Genomic DNA, 16,089 nt, shown 5'->3' on the forward strand with positions numbered 1-16,089 from the left:
CCAGGACCACATTTTAGCCTCTGCTAAAGGGGTTAACACAACCCAGAAAATTGCTACCGTAGTAGCTGTAACTTGGAGCCAAGATCACAAAGCAGGGTCACCCTGATGTGAGCAGAGAAAGGACATCTTAGGAATACTGGTCTTCTCCTGTCTTCTTCTCTATTGACTTGGGTGGTGGAATGCATGAGCAAGAGACACAAAAGCCTGACTTGTGAATAACAACTCAGGTCACATGAATAACTTCCTAGTCACAGACCACCAGGCAGTGTAAGACACACGTGGAAAAAAAACAGGTAATGTGTGTGGGATGTCTTTTCTCTAAGGGACTTGGGCTCCTCTTCATTCCTAAGCTACCACCAAAGCGAACAGCACTTCACTTAGGACAGAACTGAAGACCTGAGGAGCTAATGGACCTGACCAAGGTCATGAGAAGGGCAAGTAACAAAATGGGACAAGATCCCACGTCCTCTGACTCACAGACCCCCTGCCAGTCAGTGTGCAAGAGAAGGGGTGAATGTTCCAGGGGATGAATGCCCCAGCTTTAAATAGCAGTCACGTCCCGGGCAGAGGACTGCACTCATCAGAGTCAAGTACTATCCCTACAGGACAGCAGCCCTTGCTGCAGGGGAGAGTGGAGCAGAGCCTGAGAGAAGGCACAGGTGCACCAGTCACAGATGGGAGACCCATGGAGGAAAGACTGTCTGACACCACCTGGGACTGAGTGGGCACGGATGGGACAGCTCAGTAAAACAGCTGAAAAGAAGCTAGATCCAAGCCTGGTTCAGGAAAGAAAAAACCAAGAAAGGACCAAGAGCAAAGATAAATCCTCCTAAGATACCTGCACTTTCTCCCAGGGAACACCACTTGATACCAGATACATTGAATCAGCAGCTCCCTCCAGCTAGCTGAGAGACTGTAGCTCATGATCTTTCCCTCTCTAAAAGTCCTTTCTTTAAGGCATTAAAATTTCATGTAACTTTCTAACGGCTAGATAAGGGCAGGGTTGGGGGGACAATTATGATAAACCACATCCGCTAACATTTATCAAGTACGTTCTAGGTGTTGGGCACTGGGCTTAGTGCTCTGCAGATCTGGCTCATTGTTATGCCCATGTTACAGAACCGGAAACTGAGGCTTAGCAAGCTGAATTTGCTCAAGGTCTGTCCCCTGGTAAACAGGCAGAGCCAGCATGTGGAGAAGGCTGTCAGAGAAGCAGGCCAGAGCAAGCAATGGGGACTAAGGTCAGGAGGCTTGCTATCTAATTCTTACCTACAATGACTTGCTTTGTGAGTTTTTCTTCACTTTCCCTAAGTGTTATGTCCTTGACCAGTTTGCCTCCAGATAAAGCAGTGGGAGGCCCTCAAACACAAAGGCCCCTTAGATGAAAAGGGCTACTTCTCAAGTGGCCATATAGCTTCCTGGAATAAATCTGGATAAAAAGATCCATTTGGTAAGGTCACACGGCATTAGAGTGAGCAATGACTCTCATAAACAAGGATTTGCACTTCGCACACAACTCAGTTAACCCTGGCTTCAAATGAAACTGGAAAAGTAAGAGGACAGAAAAATAAAGGGGAAGGGAAATGCCCTTCCCTATATGCAGCCTATGAGGTACAATAAGCTGACATTATTCTTAAAGATTCATTTATTTACCTGAGCGAGAAAGAGAGAGAGAGAGAAAATGAGCAGGAGGGGCAAAGGGTAAAGGAGAGAATCCCAAGCAGACTTCATGCTGAGCGCGGAGCCTGATGCAGGGCTTGATCCCGTGATCCTGAGATCACAACCTGACCCAAACCACGAGTCAGATGCTCCACTGACTGCACCACCCAGAAGGCCCAGTATGCTGACATTTCTGAAGAGGTTTCTGGAGGAAATTCGCAAATAGCATTATCTTGAACTAAGATGCAAGGAGAGTTCTTGTTCCAAGAGAGGACGGCAAGAGCAGAGGCATTTAAATCCCACAGAGGACTCCAGATTCTGCTCAATCTTGTCTCACAAGGCCCCTTGACTAGTCCTGTGATTAGGAAGAGGGAGAGCCAGGAGGGCCATCTTTTTCTAACTCAGGAGCTCAGGGGAAAAAGAAACAAATGTGGTTCCCTAGAAGATCTAAATCAGGGATTTTTTGTTAATCCATTTCAAGCTGTAAAGACACAAGAGCAGCTCATACCGGTAAAGGAACAAATGTGATCTTGGAGACCAGTGATTAGAGGAGTACCTGGGACTTTCCCTGGGCGTTTCTGAGAGTCTCACTCCAGTAGCATGTGCTGTCCCCATGCATTTCCTTCTCTCAGTAAGCGTCAGGAAGATGGCTTTTAGAGGCAGCATGTTGTCACGAGCCTCGTAGCCAATGCTAGAAACCAGGGGTGGTGTACCTCTGCTCCAGCCGTTTTCGAGAATGGCGGGGGACCCCCGGCACCTGTGTGGTTTGCTTGCAGAGGGCAGTGACAGCTCCTGCAGGTATGTTTCCTCTGCCACCTATGGGGGTGCTACCAGCAGAGCTGGGGGAATCTGTGAAATCCTGCCGAGCCCCCAGAAGCAGCAGTGGGGAGGCCGTCCCTGCAGACACCAAAGCTACACCAGAGCAGTTTGTCTCCCGGGGGAGTGCTTGGCAGAGAAGCCACACGGGAGAAAGCCGTGCTCCCTCATCATGTTCTGAGGTCTAACAGGGCATTCAGGATTGTATCTCCCTTTCCTTTAAGTGGAATAAAGAGAAGACTAATAGCAAAGGTTTCATCAGCAAAGCTTCTGAGCTTCCAGAAGCTATGAGATGACAACACAGAGAACTGTGATGGTCCAGGCCAGAGATATGAGTAGGGAACAATGATTAGGACAATCCTAATGATGCAGATAAGGGGTATCAGCTATGATACAGAAGAGGATAGAGACAACCATTTATAAATAACCCAGAGGCAAACAGCCCTGTGATGGAATGCCTGTCCCTACTCCTTCCCCGGAAGGACTAGAAACTTCCCACCAGCACCACTCCCATTGAGGGAATGGCCTGAATCCAGGCTGAGATGCTGGCCACCAGAACACAAGCCCAAAGGGGATTCTGTTTTGTGGGGGCTACTGTGTACAAAATGCTTTATTTCAACAGCTGCTTTTCATAACAGCTCAAGGCAAGAATTGTTGTCTCTTTCTACCTTATGCAGAGAGCCAGAGCTAGAGGGCTATTCTAGGCCGCCAGGCTATTGTTACCAAAGAATGGCTTGCTGACTTCCTTTCAACTGTCCTTCTGCAGACTCCTGAGCCATCACAGAATGGAAAGAGCCTTCCAGTTATCTTGTCTCTGTATTATTAAAGTGCAATACAATATTACAGCACAATATGTTAACACCATACGGTACAATTCTATTATAAAACAGCTCCCTAATAATAGACTTTGTGATTCTGAAGGTCAGATCGTGTCCCCATACACAAAAGGTCTAGCAGGCAGTTCTTTCATTACAACACAGATGATCTCGAAAAGCAAAGTTACCGTAAAACATCCTTCTTCTTTATAGCATTCTGCTCAAACCCTACAATAGCTCCCATGCCCCAGAGTCAAGGCCAAGGGTGCATGGCCCAAATCTGACAACACAAATTTCTTGAATGAAAAGACTGAGTCTTGGTATTCAAGGCTGTCACCTGCACCTTCCCTATCTTCACAGCCTTGTCTTCCATAAATTCCATAGACAAATCTCCCAGATTCTCACACCCTTTCCTGCCATTTTCCGATTCTACACTATTACTCATACTACTCAGACACTTATTCTTACTGTAGTTATATGCTCAGACGGGATACCCTGCTTCTTAGAGGGGGACTTCTCAGAGTCTTTATTTCACATTCAGTTTCGAGCCTGTATTTCTAGAATTTCCTTTCTGTCTTCCTCATTTGCCATTTCTAATCTACTACTTTGTGTTAGGAGTTCTCTTTACATATTTGTGAGTCATTTAATTTTACAATGAGAAAACAAGCCCCCTCACACTGTTACTGCTTGCGTTTATATATACTTTGGACCGCTGTTTCTCACGCTTTAATGTGCAAACCACAGGAGTTCAGCAGTGTGGCATGGGGGCCTGAGATCCTGCATTTCTTACATGTGGGCCACACTTTGAGCAGCAAGGCTTTGGACTTTACAAAGTTCTTATAATTCTGCACCACATACAAGATTCTTAGCCCTCCCTTCTGTGAGACCAAAGACTCCTAGGGAAGTAACCTCCCCCTGTTCCTACACAGCGGGGCCAGGAGAAGGTCACTGGTCCTTGGACTGCTTTTCCCTTAGGGAGCTACTTTCCTTAGGGATGAGCCTCAATCTTCTAGTTCTTCCTTCTCTTCCTGGCCTCAAGATGAGAGTGCTGCATGTGGTGGGTACTGGGAAGACAGAGGTTTCCTAAGCTCAGTGTCAGAGGTGGCCTTCTATACTGCCCTTCTGTCCTACACATTTCCTCTGCTGTGCCTCTGAGTGACACAGAGGTCATTCTCTCTACTGGCAACGTCTTTTCCACAGGTCTCCGAGACCAGGATTCTTTCTTTAAAACCTTGCTTTTAAACCTTTGCAGAAGGCACGAAAATATGACCCCATCTGGCTTCAGTTATCTTGTCTTTCTAGGAAAAGACACTGACTTGCAACCTCTCTATTTCCCAAATATGTGGCTTTAAAGTTCTCTTAGAGTACAGTGAGGTATGGATAACAGGTGCCCATAAAAGGCATGAAAGGGATTTATCAAGTTTAAAACTCTAAATAAAGAATATTTACATTATTCTATGTACAGTTACACATATTTCTGCTGCTCTTGCTTAAGTAGTTTTTACCTTTTTTAGCTTTCTAAATGAAAACCGTTTATTTTTGTGGAGTTTCAAAAATTTAGAGCTAACAGGAGCCCTGATCATTCACAGAGGGAGAGATGAGGTTAAGCAAAGTCAATCCAAGATGTCACAGGTGGAGGGGGGTAGACGCAGGAGGACAGCTCAGGTCACCCGACCCGGAGCACCCTCTTGCCTTCTCAACTCTCCACCTCATCCTCATCTATAAGGAAAAGAGAGTGGGCCAGCACCAAGCAAAGAGGCGTACGTACAATGGGTATTAAGTCATTGCCCTAGAACTTTCTAACAGAGAAGGATGTTGGAACTTGTATGGTCCATCCTCGAATTTTCTGGTATAGATGAAAAGAGTGAAACCCAGAGAGGTCAAGCCAAGAGTCTCTAGGAGTCACAGAGATTGTCAGGTATGAGTCAGCTGACTCACAGTGCAGTGCTCCTTAACTCCTATGCGCGGCCAGCCACGTAGGTACGTGTTGTAGTTATGCGGACAGGGAAATGAGAAGTACCAATGTCCCCTCAGTGTAGCCAGAGGCAATGGCCCGACTGCCATCTATTCAGGGCCATTAATGAGTGCAACTGTGCTTGGCTTTCCCAGCATGTCTGAATTCAAAATAAATTATATTTCATTCAAGGAACAGCTAAGTCAAACTTTTGTGTCTGAGTGGTTCTCACCAAAGCATCAAGTTCAATTACACAAACAAGCAGAATGACATTTCAAATCAGAATAAAAGGATAATTCTTTAATTCATTGACTTTTCTATTCTCCCAGGGCCTAAGTCCATATGCAATTAGCATTTCCTCTGTAACGCTGGGAAACCTTAACAAGCCAACGTGCAGGGCTGGGAATCCGAGGAGAGCTTCTAAAGCTATCTGGAAGTTCACAAGTTGCATTTATGCTGTCCGTACCAAATATCACCATGATTTGTCTGGACTCTTCAAAAATGATAGTATACCACCAGAGTTTCAAATATGCAAAGGATGGTTCATCTTGAGTAAGGAGGTAGATGAGCTCACCCAGCTCTCCCTGGATCTTCCCTCAACTCAGAGCTGGAATGCAGTGGGGGGAGGGTGGGAAATTTACCATTCTCAATTTCGTAATCAGCGAAGGCGAGTTCAGAGCCTTTGTTGGTGATCAGCAGCTCGCCATTCAGTGTGAAGATCATCGAAGCATCATCCAAGTTAATCATACATCCAACCACGTCTCCTGGCTGCCACGTACGTCCAAAATACCCACTGCCTTGATGCCACCGCTGGCCCTAGGAAACAAGACCGCAGGGTTAGAGGACTGGAGGTCTCAAAAACCCCCAGTCCAGCTGAAGAAATGACTCCATGAGCAATTTCTCCTAACTGGTAGTTGTACCCGGTTTTTACAAGGTACTCAGTCTTCTACCAGGGACAACTCACATGGAAGAATGATCTATCTTACAAATAAATGAAACCAAGTTCCACAGGCTCATCAGAAAAGGTAGCCAGAGTCCCCCAACACCTAGCTGGCCATGACAGCAAGCAGAACTCACTCTGGGACACAGTGGTAAGATTTCCACACATACTAGCTGCACTGTGTTTTGTGATCCTCCTCTGGAACAGAGGCAATGGGCTCAAGTCCAAGGGCAGATACAGAAGTTACAGAAAGGATGTGAGCATACAGACCAAAGTGACCATAGCTAGCTCTTGGTCACTCAGTGACCTAAATTAGCCAGTGGTGCTGATGACTCACTTTGAAGCCAGAGATCCAGACACTCAGTACTTCCAATTTCCAGGGAAATGTTTGGAGCAGAGAAACTTGGACTGGGGATATGCGGACACCATCAGAACTTACCCTGCTGCCTTCAAACACAAAGGCTTGGTCATCGGCCCCCAGCTCAATGTCAGGCCGACAACCTGGCCTGGCCCAGCCAACGCGCATGTCTCCTCCAGTTACCACCTCAAACTCAAAATACCATTTTCCAGATCTCACTGCATAAGACCGCTCAACCCGGAAAAATCGAATCTTGTCAATGCTGACTTTCTCCACAGCTGGGTCAGCTATTGTGAGAAGGAGAGCAGCAGAGGATACAGGAGGTAAAGAGAGAACACAGGCCTTTAATAATTAGGTAGCATTCTCAAAAGAATCTCACAACAACAAAGATGACAGACCTCCCACTACCCAACATGACATTTTGTTCCTAACAGAATAATCGCCATTATCATCATATCATAATCAGAATATAAGCTAACACACAGAGTGATTACTTTGTGTAGATCCCTTACAAACTATACATAGCAACAATCCTATAAGGTCGGTAACACCGTCTTCACTTTACAGATGAAAAAATTGAGGCTCAGAAAGGTTTACTTGTTCAAGGTCTCAGAGCCAATAAGCTGAGCAGATTTGAACCCAGATCTGTCTTCAGCCAAATGTATACTCTTAATCACTTGTAATGCTACCCTAATTTGCCTATAGCACTCCCTGGGCATGAGATGATATGACATGTCCATCAGTTCTGGGCTGGTGATTTTAATCAGTTTCAATTGTGAAATGAGACAACCTGGCTCCAAAGTAAGCTGACATTCACGTATCTGGTAGATATGAGAAATAAAGGTAACTTGGTTTTGTGACCAAATATCCCCCAAATTCCAGCTAAACTGTAGGATCACTTATTCCTTGTGGGATTGGGCCACAGAGGTGCTCACCATAGAGTTTAAACATGGTTCTCCCTCCTCCCCCCCATCACTTGTTAAAATAGACCATTTACTTCAGTGCTCTTTGGTACAAGTATCATTTCTAATAGTACATTTTAGACTTATTCAAAGTCAGCACTTCTGCAGAAAAGGACCAGTTGAGTCAACCAGGACCAGAATGAACAAGCTCAACTCACCCAGTTCTTGGTCCGAAGGCTCAATGTTATAGCCATAACCAACAAATGTGCGAACAGCTTCACGAAGGCTGTCCCTATTGGACTTCTTGGTACGCTCATCCAGTAAAGCATATGGCACCAGCCGGGGATTTCTTTTATTCTTTAAATCCTGTGTGAAGCCGGAGAAAAGAGGCTCTGAGGAAATACAGTTTGTCTTTACCAAGAGCTTGTCCCACTTACATACTGCCGGACACAGTCCTGGCTCCCTGCTGTCAGTTGACCAGCTCTTCTTCCCCCAGTGCCTTGATATTTAGCAATATACTCATTTACTACTTCTCTTCAGGATTAAATGAATATATATGGAAAGGTTTTGCTAATGTTTAAAGCTAGCATTAAAAAACACATTTTAATAATGCCAGCCTATGAATAAAATGAAGTGTCATGAAATTGGTTAGAAATTTATTCCCCAGGCAAGGCAGATGGGGATTTACGTAACTATTCCACCGTGATTTAAACTGTTCGAGTCTCCTCACAACAGTCTCTTCACAGAGAAACAATGCAGAGAAACACCTGTGCTCCCTGAAACATCAGAAAAGGTGGCAGAACCACAGGGCGTCCATTTCCTTATAGCAGGCACACATTTGTATTAGAGTCCTCCTCAGTTCCTTAGGGAGAACTAAGATGACAATGGCAATGATTGCGGTCCTAAGTCATCATAAACAAATATGCCACTGTTTTGAGTCCCCTTCCCCCTTTCTGCCATGATTTCCATAGCTGTGGTCTTCTTGGGTTTCCAGACATGTGCAGAGTTGGAGGCTAAGACATGAATATATACGTGTATACACCATTACCCTTGAACTTCCCTGATAGCAATCTAGGTACCTAAGGAGATGAGGGATTACTTTAAGGAAAAGATGGTATGGCTCTTAACTCCATCTAATTCTTTGCTGGGCCCTGGTTCTTAGGCTGTCTCCTGTGTAAGCCAAGAACTGTGCCCAGGAATCCTGGCCTGATGGGCTAAAGTAAGGGGCACAGGCTTCTTGGCAGACTGGTTTTGCCCCTCTCCTTCTCCTCCTGTTCACCTTCAGCAGGAAACTGAAGAAACACTGCTGATCTACTGTGTTGATGTGCAGAAGGCTTACTCTGGCCTTGGAGAGTGGCATGAAAGCTCAGCTCTCCATGATGCAAACAGCAAGACAAGGAATGAGGGAAGAGGCAGCCAACGGGCACATACAAGGGAACACAATCATAAGTGAACCAGACTAACAAAGGAAAGGTAAGCCTATCCATTTCTGCAAAAATTGGAATTCTGCCTAGAGTTAATGTCAATGTGACCATTACAAATTCCATCCAGTCCCGATTCTATAAATAACGAGTGCACTGAGGCATGAGGGATAGAGTGCAAGGGCAGCTTCTATCTTCCAATCTAATACCCACCAAAGTAAAATGGCATTTTGATGGATGACGCCATCTCCCAGCATTTGCAGCAGGCTTGACCCAGGACTTCTTACCTGTTGGATGCCATAGGTCCATCCTTGTTTTATTCTGTCTTTGGCCCAAACGTTGTGTGCATTTTCTGCAAGCTTATCCACTAAAACTTCTTGAGGAGGTAATAGCTTCACATCAGACAGATCCAAAGGGGCTGGCTTATAGCCATTGGACATCATATAGCTACAAGGAAAAATATATATTTTTTGGACAGATCTCTAGGACTCCCCCATTACAGATCTGAGCACATGGTAAGAATACCAGGAAAATAAGGCTTCAGTCTCAGGTTCTACCCTTTGGCAGAATGGAGAACTCAGCTCTCTTTCAAGTCCTTAGATGAAGTCCCTACCAACAATCATTTTTGCTAATACATGTCACAGATTCCAGAGTGTTAGAGAAAGTGCCTGGTTAATGCAATCTGGCCTCATTTCTAAGAAGACTACTTGTGAGCCTGACCAGTGAGGGGCATGTTCAGTGTGCTGTGCCGCTATGCACAGCCCCTTCAACCCATTTCCACAACAGCAAAGGTCACAACCAGATTGGCAAGGGCAAGACCTTGAGCTAAAAGGTTTCTTATAAATCAGTGGAGAATGGTCATTCAGGCCTCAGAAAGTTAAACCCTTACTTTGGGAATTAAGAAGGAAAATCATGACCTCCAAGAATTTGTGAGCTGGAAGTGACCTTCACGGTTTGCTGTTCAGTCCAGAAGCCACAGCCTTAAATGTCTGTAATTTGGTAGATAATTTGATAGCTCACGTGAAGACAGGAAACGGCTGAGTATGAGCCCAGGTAGATACACTGCATGCATGGAGAGGGCCAGGGCATGCTGTGGAGTGACTCACAGGAAAGGAGCGGATTGTAGTTATGTGAGAACAGGAGTCTGGAGGAACTCACGGCCCCAGAGCCACCACATGCCCACCTCACAGCCAGAACCTGAATGTGCTGACTTGCAGACCAGGGCTCTATCTACAGAGGAACTGCCAAACAGCCTAACATGCAGGGTCTGCTATAGGTCTTAAATACTGCCTATTATCCACTTTTGTGGGATGCCCGATCCTGGGCAGAGTCAGCATGGGCTGACTGCTGAGCACTGACCCCAGCAGCCTGACCAGCAGGTCACTCCTCCAGCTTCTGCCTCACAGATGTGCTGTTCCCAGCATCTGGAGTTGCCTCTATGAGTGGTGCTTGGCAGCTTAGGAGTTTCACAGGGAAGAAGGGGAAGATAAGCATTTGATTAAACTTGACACTGCCTTGCCTCAGAGGTAATCATGACACCTGCATGTGAATACATGTGACCCCAAGGCAGGTGCATGAAGCGCGAGTGAGTGAGCCAGGGGACGGGCCAGGGAACGCATACCTGAGCACGTGAGAACGTGCGTCTCTCTGTGATTGTCCAGGTGAGAGGGAGAATAGGGCACAGGCAGATTTAGGGGCCCAAGTCCATCTTGGCAGAGACAACCACTTCTACAAAGGATTTATCTGGCTGGCCCAACGCCAGAGGAGTGAATCTTCACTGTGGCTACCAACCATTTTCAATTTCCATGCCAGTTAGTGTTCTTGCAGGCCAAAGGCTCTCTACACCTCCCCCAACCCACCAAGAGCCACATCTCCAGGCTTAGAACTAACAATAGCCATGCAGGTTCTCATTGAAGGAGTGAAAGAGGGAAATCCTAGAAACACCTGAACTGCAACAACTTCTGCCTGGAATTTACAAAAAAGCCATCCTCAACGGGCACTATTGAGCATCTGGGGCCATCACCTGCCTTTGTTCACGGACCTCCCATCCTCCCCGTTACAAAACTCAGACTGAAGCACGCAAGTCTTCAATCACTGAAAAAAATCACTTACTTTTTGGGCAATTTGACCTTCTTGAGATCTTCCTCAGCAGCTGGATTCACATGAGCAATATGGCACCCTAGGGCCAGGAGGGTCCTGTAACGTAACAGAGGGAGAGGACAAGGGTCCACTTAATGCTGGATAGCAAGAACCCTCACCTGCATCTGGGTTGATCAGTAACAATGGTGGATGTGTTCCTTACTATGCTAACTCCTCCTGTAGCAGGAATAATCACCACTGCCACTCAATTATCAGAAAGTATCATGTTTTCAAGGCAAGAGACATACCTTCACAGTATTGTTATAAGGCATTAAATCACCCGCTCACTGTTCAGTCCACATTCAATTCAATTAAACACTCACTTTAAGGTTTCAGTTGACATCTGTAGGTTATAATTCTTCTCGGTTTCAGGCAGCTTTGAAAACTCCACAAGACAGGGGTGTTGTCTTTTATTGTCATCCCGTATCTAGATGACAACATAAGGAAAAATGTAATTTGAGTTTTGACAATGGGCACTGCCCTGGAAAACAGAAAAGGAAACGCTTGCAAACATCGCCCAGGCAATCCATATCAGGCAAGACAAAGACATTTATTTGCAGATAGGCAAATAGATAATGTCCTCTCTAGCTGGTGATACGCAGTCCGAGTTGCTAGTGGTTTGTGCTCTGTGGATTTATTTTTCTAAATTTTTTAAATTCAATTAGCCAACATATAGTACATCATGATTTTCAGGTGTAATGTTCAATGATTCAACAGTTGGTTATGATACCAGTGCCCAATACATCATGCGCCCTCCTAAACACCCCTCACCAGGGTACCCCATCCTCCCATCCCCACCCTTTCTGCAGCCCTCAGTTTGTTTCCCAGAGTCAAGAGTCTCTCTATGGTTTGGCTCCCTCTCTGATGACTCCCCATTCTGTTTTTCCTCCCTTCTCCTACGATCTTTGGTGCTGCTTCTCATATTCCGCACATGAGTGAAACCATATGATTCTGTGGATTTGTTTCTATTCAAGTGTCTGCATTCAAAATGTACTCTTGTAGAGAAAAAATTTTGTACATGGCAGCCATATTTCTGCCTGTCCCAAATTCATGGAACCAAAATGCTCCCATTTGGTAGCCTTCTTCAGAAAATAAAGGACAGAAGCTGTCCAACAGAAATACAAAGTCAGCCACCAATGTGAACCACATTTATAATTTCAGATTTTCTAGTAGCCACATGAGAAGAGCAAAAATAAACAGATGAAGTTCATCTTAGTAATATACTTCATTTAACTAGCTATCTAAAAATATTATCATTTAACAAGCCCAAGAAATCATTTCAAGTCTGAGAAATCATTTTTGAGTCATTCTATATTAGCTTTTCATAGCAAGTCTTCCAAATCCAGTGCATTTGAGAATTACAGCACATTTCAAGTCAGACTAGTCACATTTCAAGGGCTCCATAGTCCCTTGTGGCTCATGACTTTTGTATCAGATGGTTATAGATCCAGACATTAACTAATTAATGCATTCACTCAACAAACATTTGTTAAGTGTCTCCTACGTGGTAGGTACTGAGTTAGACAGCAGGAGTTCAGTGGTGAGCCGGGATAGCCCCAGGCCCATAAAGAATACAGTGTAATGGAGTAGAGAGCAGTAATAAAATAGTCATAATAATAAATGTAATATTGCAATTGTGAGTTGTTCTCCCAAGCAGAGGTCTGTGGTGTTATAAAAGCATATAGCAGGGAGGCAGTCACATAGAAGGGGAATCCTTTATGGTAGCTCCGTCAGTACCCAAGTGTTGGAGCACAGGGGCCCTTTCAGTAACGAAGATAGAATGGAATGTGCATAATTTGAGGGTGTCAGGGTCACAGGAACTGCCACACCTCACCTATCTTTGTGCCTTCAGACGTGACCTTATACAAACCACAGAACAAAGTCAATTTATATCCTCTTTGAAAAATGCTTTCTAGTGCAAGAGATTCTGTAACCTCTTCTGAGTGTCTATTAATCTTCGTGATCATCTGAAAACTGTATCAAACAAATTCTGACCCAAAACAATGAATCAGCCAGCCTTTTTTGGGGGGGGAGCTTTCATGCAGAGCAGACAGTTTTTTCTGAAGGGGAAAGGAATAATGAGAGTTCTGAAGGAGGTGTTGGGGAACAACTGTGCTCAATATTCCCCTAAAAAAAAGGAAACCATTCCCAAGTAAGAAGGGAGGCGAACCCCCGCTTCTGTCTGTGCAGAGCTTGGCCTCCCCAGTGCCCTTGACTGCACTCAGACAACTGAGCAAGACTTGGAGCACAGGCTACACAGCGGGTAGTAAGGAGCAGTGAGTTTTGGCTCATATGTTTTCCTCCCTCATTCGAGTCTTTCAAGAGCCCTCCGCAGTAACAAGGCCATCCAACTCTCCATCTCAGAGATGGAGTTCCTGGCCACAGGAACACAGACCTTGCCAAAAGTCCAGCCAAGCTCTATTTTATTCATTCCCCAAAGCTCGTGGATGTTTTCAGCCAGTCTATCTCGGATCTTTTCTAGGTGAGGGGGCAAAACAACCTAAAAGGAAAAGGAACAAGTGTGAAGTCAGCAGTACCAGTCGTATTGAAATCTATCATAAAAATGCATGTAGATAAGGTGCCACAGTTGAATTCACTACGTATCCCCCCAGGAGGGGCTGTTCCCAGAGGTTCCTTTTTCCCAGGAAGGACCATACTGTTGCAACCCACCCTGTCTGACCCAGATGCTTCCAGAGATTGCTTCCTCTCTGGGATTCCCCTTTACCTATGCTATGCCTTCTCAGTCCTCCTTGTAGCTACTTGTGTTCTATGTTCTTCCCATGTGAATGCTTCCCTGGGCCTCCCCTCCCCTCTGTCCATGCTCTTTCCTTGGGAGATCTCACCCAGCCATAGATGGTCACTCTCAAGTCTGTATGTCTCCAGCCATGGTCTCTCCCGAAGTTCACACCTACAGTTCCAACTGCCTGCAGGATTTTCCCACCAAAGTAAACCCAACATGCTACTGAAACCAAATTCATGTCTTTCCCTCAAAACCTCATTCCTGTTTCTCTCCTCTTTTTGTTGAATAACCTGCCATTGCTTCAAGCCTGGAAGTCATCCTAGTGTCTTCCCTCTCGACATGACTTGTCCTCTCCCACAACACCATCAAATCAGTCACACAATTGATTGTGTTCATTTTTGAAGGATCTTTCTCAAGGGCCCCCTCCTCTAATCACTCAACCTCATTATTTTCTCCTTGGACCATTGCAAGAGCTTCACAGGTAGTCTCCTCAACTGCCCACCAATCTACCCTCCACAGTGTGGCCAAAGTGATGAGTCTACAACAATAAAACCACATCAAAGCACTCTCCTCCTGGGTGTCTCCCAAGTGTTCCTTGAGCTCCTAAGACACAAACTAGATGTGTGAACCAAGTATATAGTGTCCTCCTTCACCACCGTGGTCCTCCCAAACACATCCCCCCCCCCAACCTTCTTGAAATTCTCACAGAAGATCACAGTATTTCACAGTTCTGTGTCCTTATACTTGCAACACATACCCTTGTTAATCCTCCCACAACACACATAATATGTATACACACACACACACACACACACACACACACACACACACACACACCTCTCTACACCACATAACAGATAACTGGACACTCTCCTAGACCAGCCTCTAGATGGGAATCTCTGAGCCCCTTTTCAGCTAGGCTCTACCCCTGGGCCTTGTTCTCCAGACTCCAGTTGTAGAAAGGATCCCGCTAAATCAGTTTGGTGAGAATCTACCATCCTACATATCTGATCACCCCCCATCTCTGTGTCTGATCAAACTTCCTCCTGTCCCATCACCCGCCAGGGGATATCAGATTGCCTTCTATCTGTCCTACCTTCAAATAGAATTCTGTGAGATCAATTTAGCAAGAATCCATCCCAACCCCCAAGGTTTCTCTTAGTAATTTCCCTTCCACTGACTTGCCCCACTTCCCCAACTTGCTCTCCTTGGCTGTAAATCCCACTTGTCCTTACTGTACTCAGAACCGAGCCCGGCTCTACACTAAAGTTCCTTTCTCCTTTTTATTTAGCTCCTAAGTAAGATCTGTTTTTACTGCATTAACCGTTGTCCCACTCTGATTTTAATCCAAACATCCTCAATAACCATTCTTCTAAATTTAGCTCAACTTCCCTTTGGGAAGTCTTCCCCAATTACCTTCAGGGAGAGTTTCTCTGTATGTTCCTGGCACTTTGCTCATATCTCTCCATAGAGGTCCCACCCTGGGGGCCCAAGTTGTTCTCCTTTCCTTCCTCCTATTTTAAAAATTTTACTAATATTATGATAGCAATAATGATAATAATAATTATTCTCATGTTTATTCATTGGCAACTTTTAAGAAACAGGAGATTTCATGTAAAAAAGTCCTGATTTCTGGTTTGTTTTGATCCCTTGAAAGATCACTAACATTGGGCTCACACCTTTGCCTGGCAGTTATCAGCTGGAGGGCCTGTGCATTTGGCCTACTTCATTTCTTTTCTTTTCTTTTCTTTTCTTTTTTTTTTTAAGATTTTACTTATTTATTTGACAGAGAGAGATCACAAGTAGGCAGAGAGGCAGGCAGAGAGAGAGGAAGGGAAACAGGCTCCCTGCTGAGCAGAGAGCCCGATGCGGGGCTCGATCCCAGGACCCTGGCTGGGATCATGACCTGAGCCGAAGGCAGAGGCTTTAACCCACTGAGCCACCCAGGTGTCCCTGGCCTACTTCATTTCTGCATCACCTGCCAGGGCCTTACAATCCTCATTCTATCAGTAAGGTTATTAGTGTTTCCACCATTATAAAAATCCTGATTTTTTTTTTTTTTGAGGGGGACAGCTCTGGGAGAAAATTTTTTTTTTAGTAAAAAAAGTGTATCAAATATCATATATAAAGAGATCATGGAGAAAAACAGCAATAACATATTTAACTTATGCATTATAATCACTATCTGCCTTTCAATGAAAGATTTAAAAAATCAACTTAATCATCAAAGAGTCAAAGTTAATAACTGGAATGATGTTTCAATAAAGAGCAAAATGGGGGAAATATTAGCGAACAAATTTTAACTGTATCTGGGTTTTACTGGTCAACCAAGATAATTTTTAAAC

The 16,089-nt window shown here is 44.9% G+C and overlaps 1 protein-coding gene across 1 annotated transcript in view; it reads right to left on the reverse strand.

The window, feature by feature from the left end:
* The window catches only part of RYR3 (ryanodine receptor 3), a 352,315-nt gene that overhangs the window by 188,627 nt on the left and 147,599 nt on the right, over window positions 1-16,089 (reverse strand). The window contains exons 21-27 of the mRNA XM_059183407.1: window positions 13,400-13,504; window positions 11,328-11,431; window positions 10,978-11,061; window positions 9,153-9,312; window positions 7,663-7,810; window positions 6,624-6,829; window positions 5,886-6,060 (exon numbers count right to left, since the gene is read on the reverse strand). Coding sequence (XP_059039390.1) covers window positions 5,886-6,060; window positions 6,624-6,829; window positions 7,663-7,810; window positions 9,153-9,312; window positions 10,978-11,061; window positions 11,328-11,431; window positions 13,400-13,504 — 982 coding nt within the window. The remainder of the gene's footprint in view (window positions 1-5,885; window positions 6,061-6,623; window positions 6,830-7,662; window positions 7,811-9,152; window positions 9,313-10,977; window positions 11,062-11,327; window positions 11,432-13,399; window positions 13,505-16,089) is intronic.

The sequence above is a fragment of the Mustela lutreola genome, chromosome 7 (assembly GCF_030435805.1).
Source record: "Mustela lutreola isolate mMusLut2 chromosome 7, mMusLut2.pri, whole genome shotgun sequence".
Lineage (NCBI taxonomy): Eukaryota > Metazoa > Chordata > Mammalia > Carnivora > Mustelidae > Mustela > Mustela lutreola.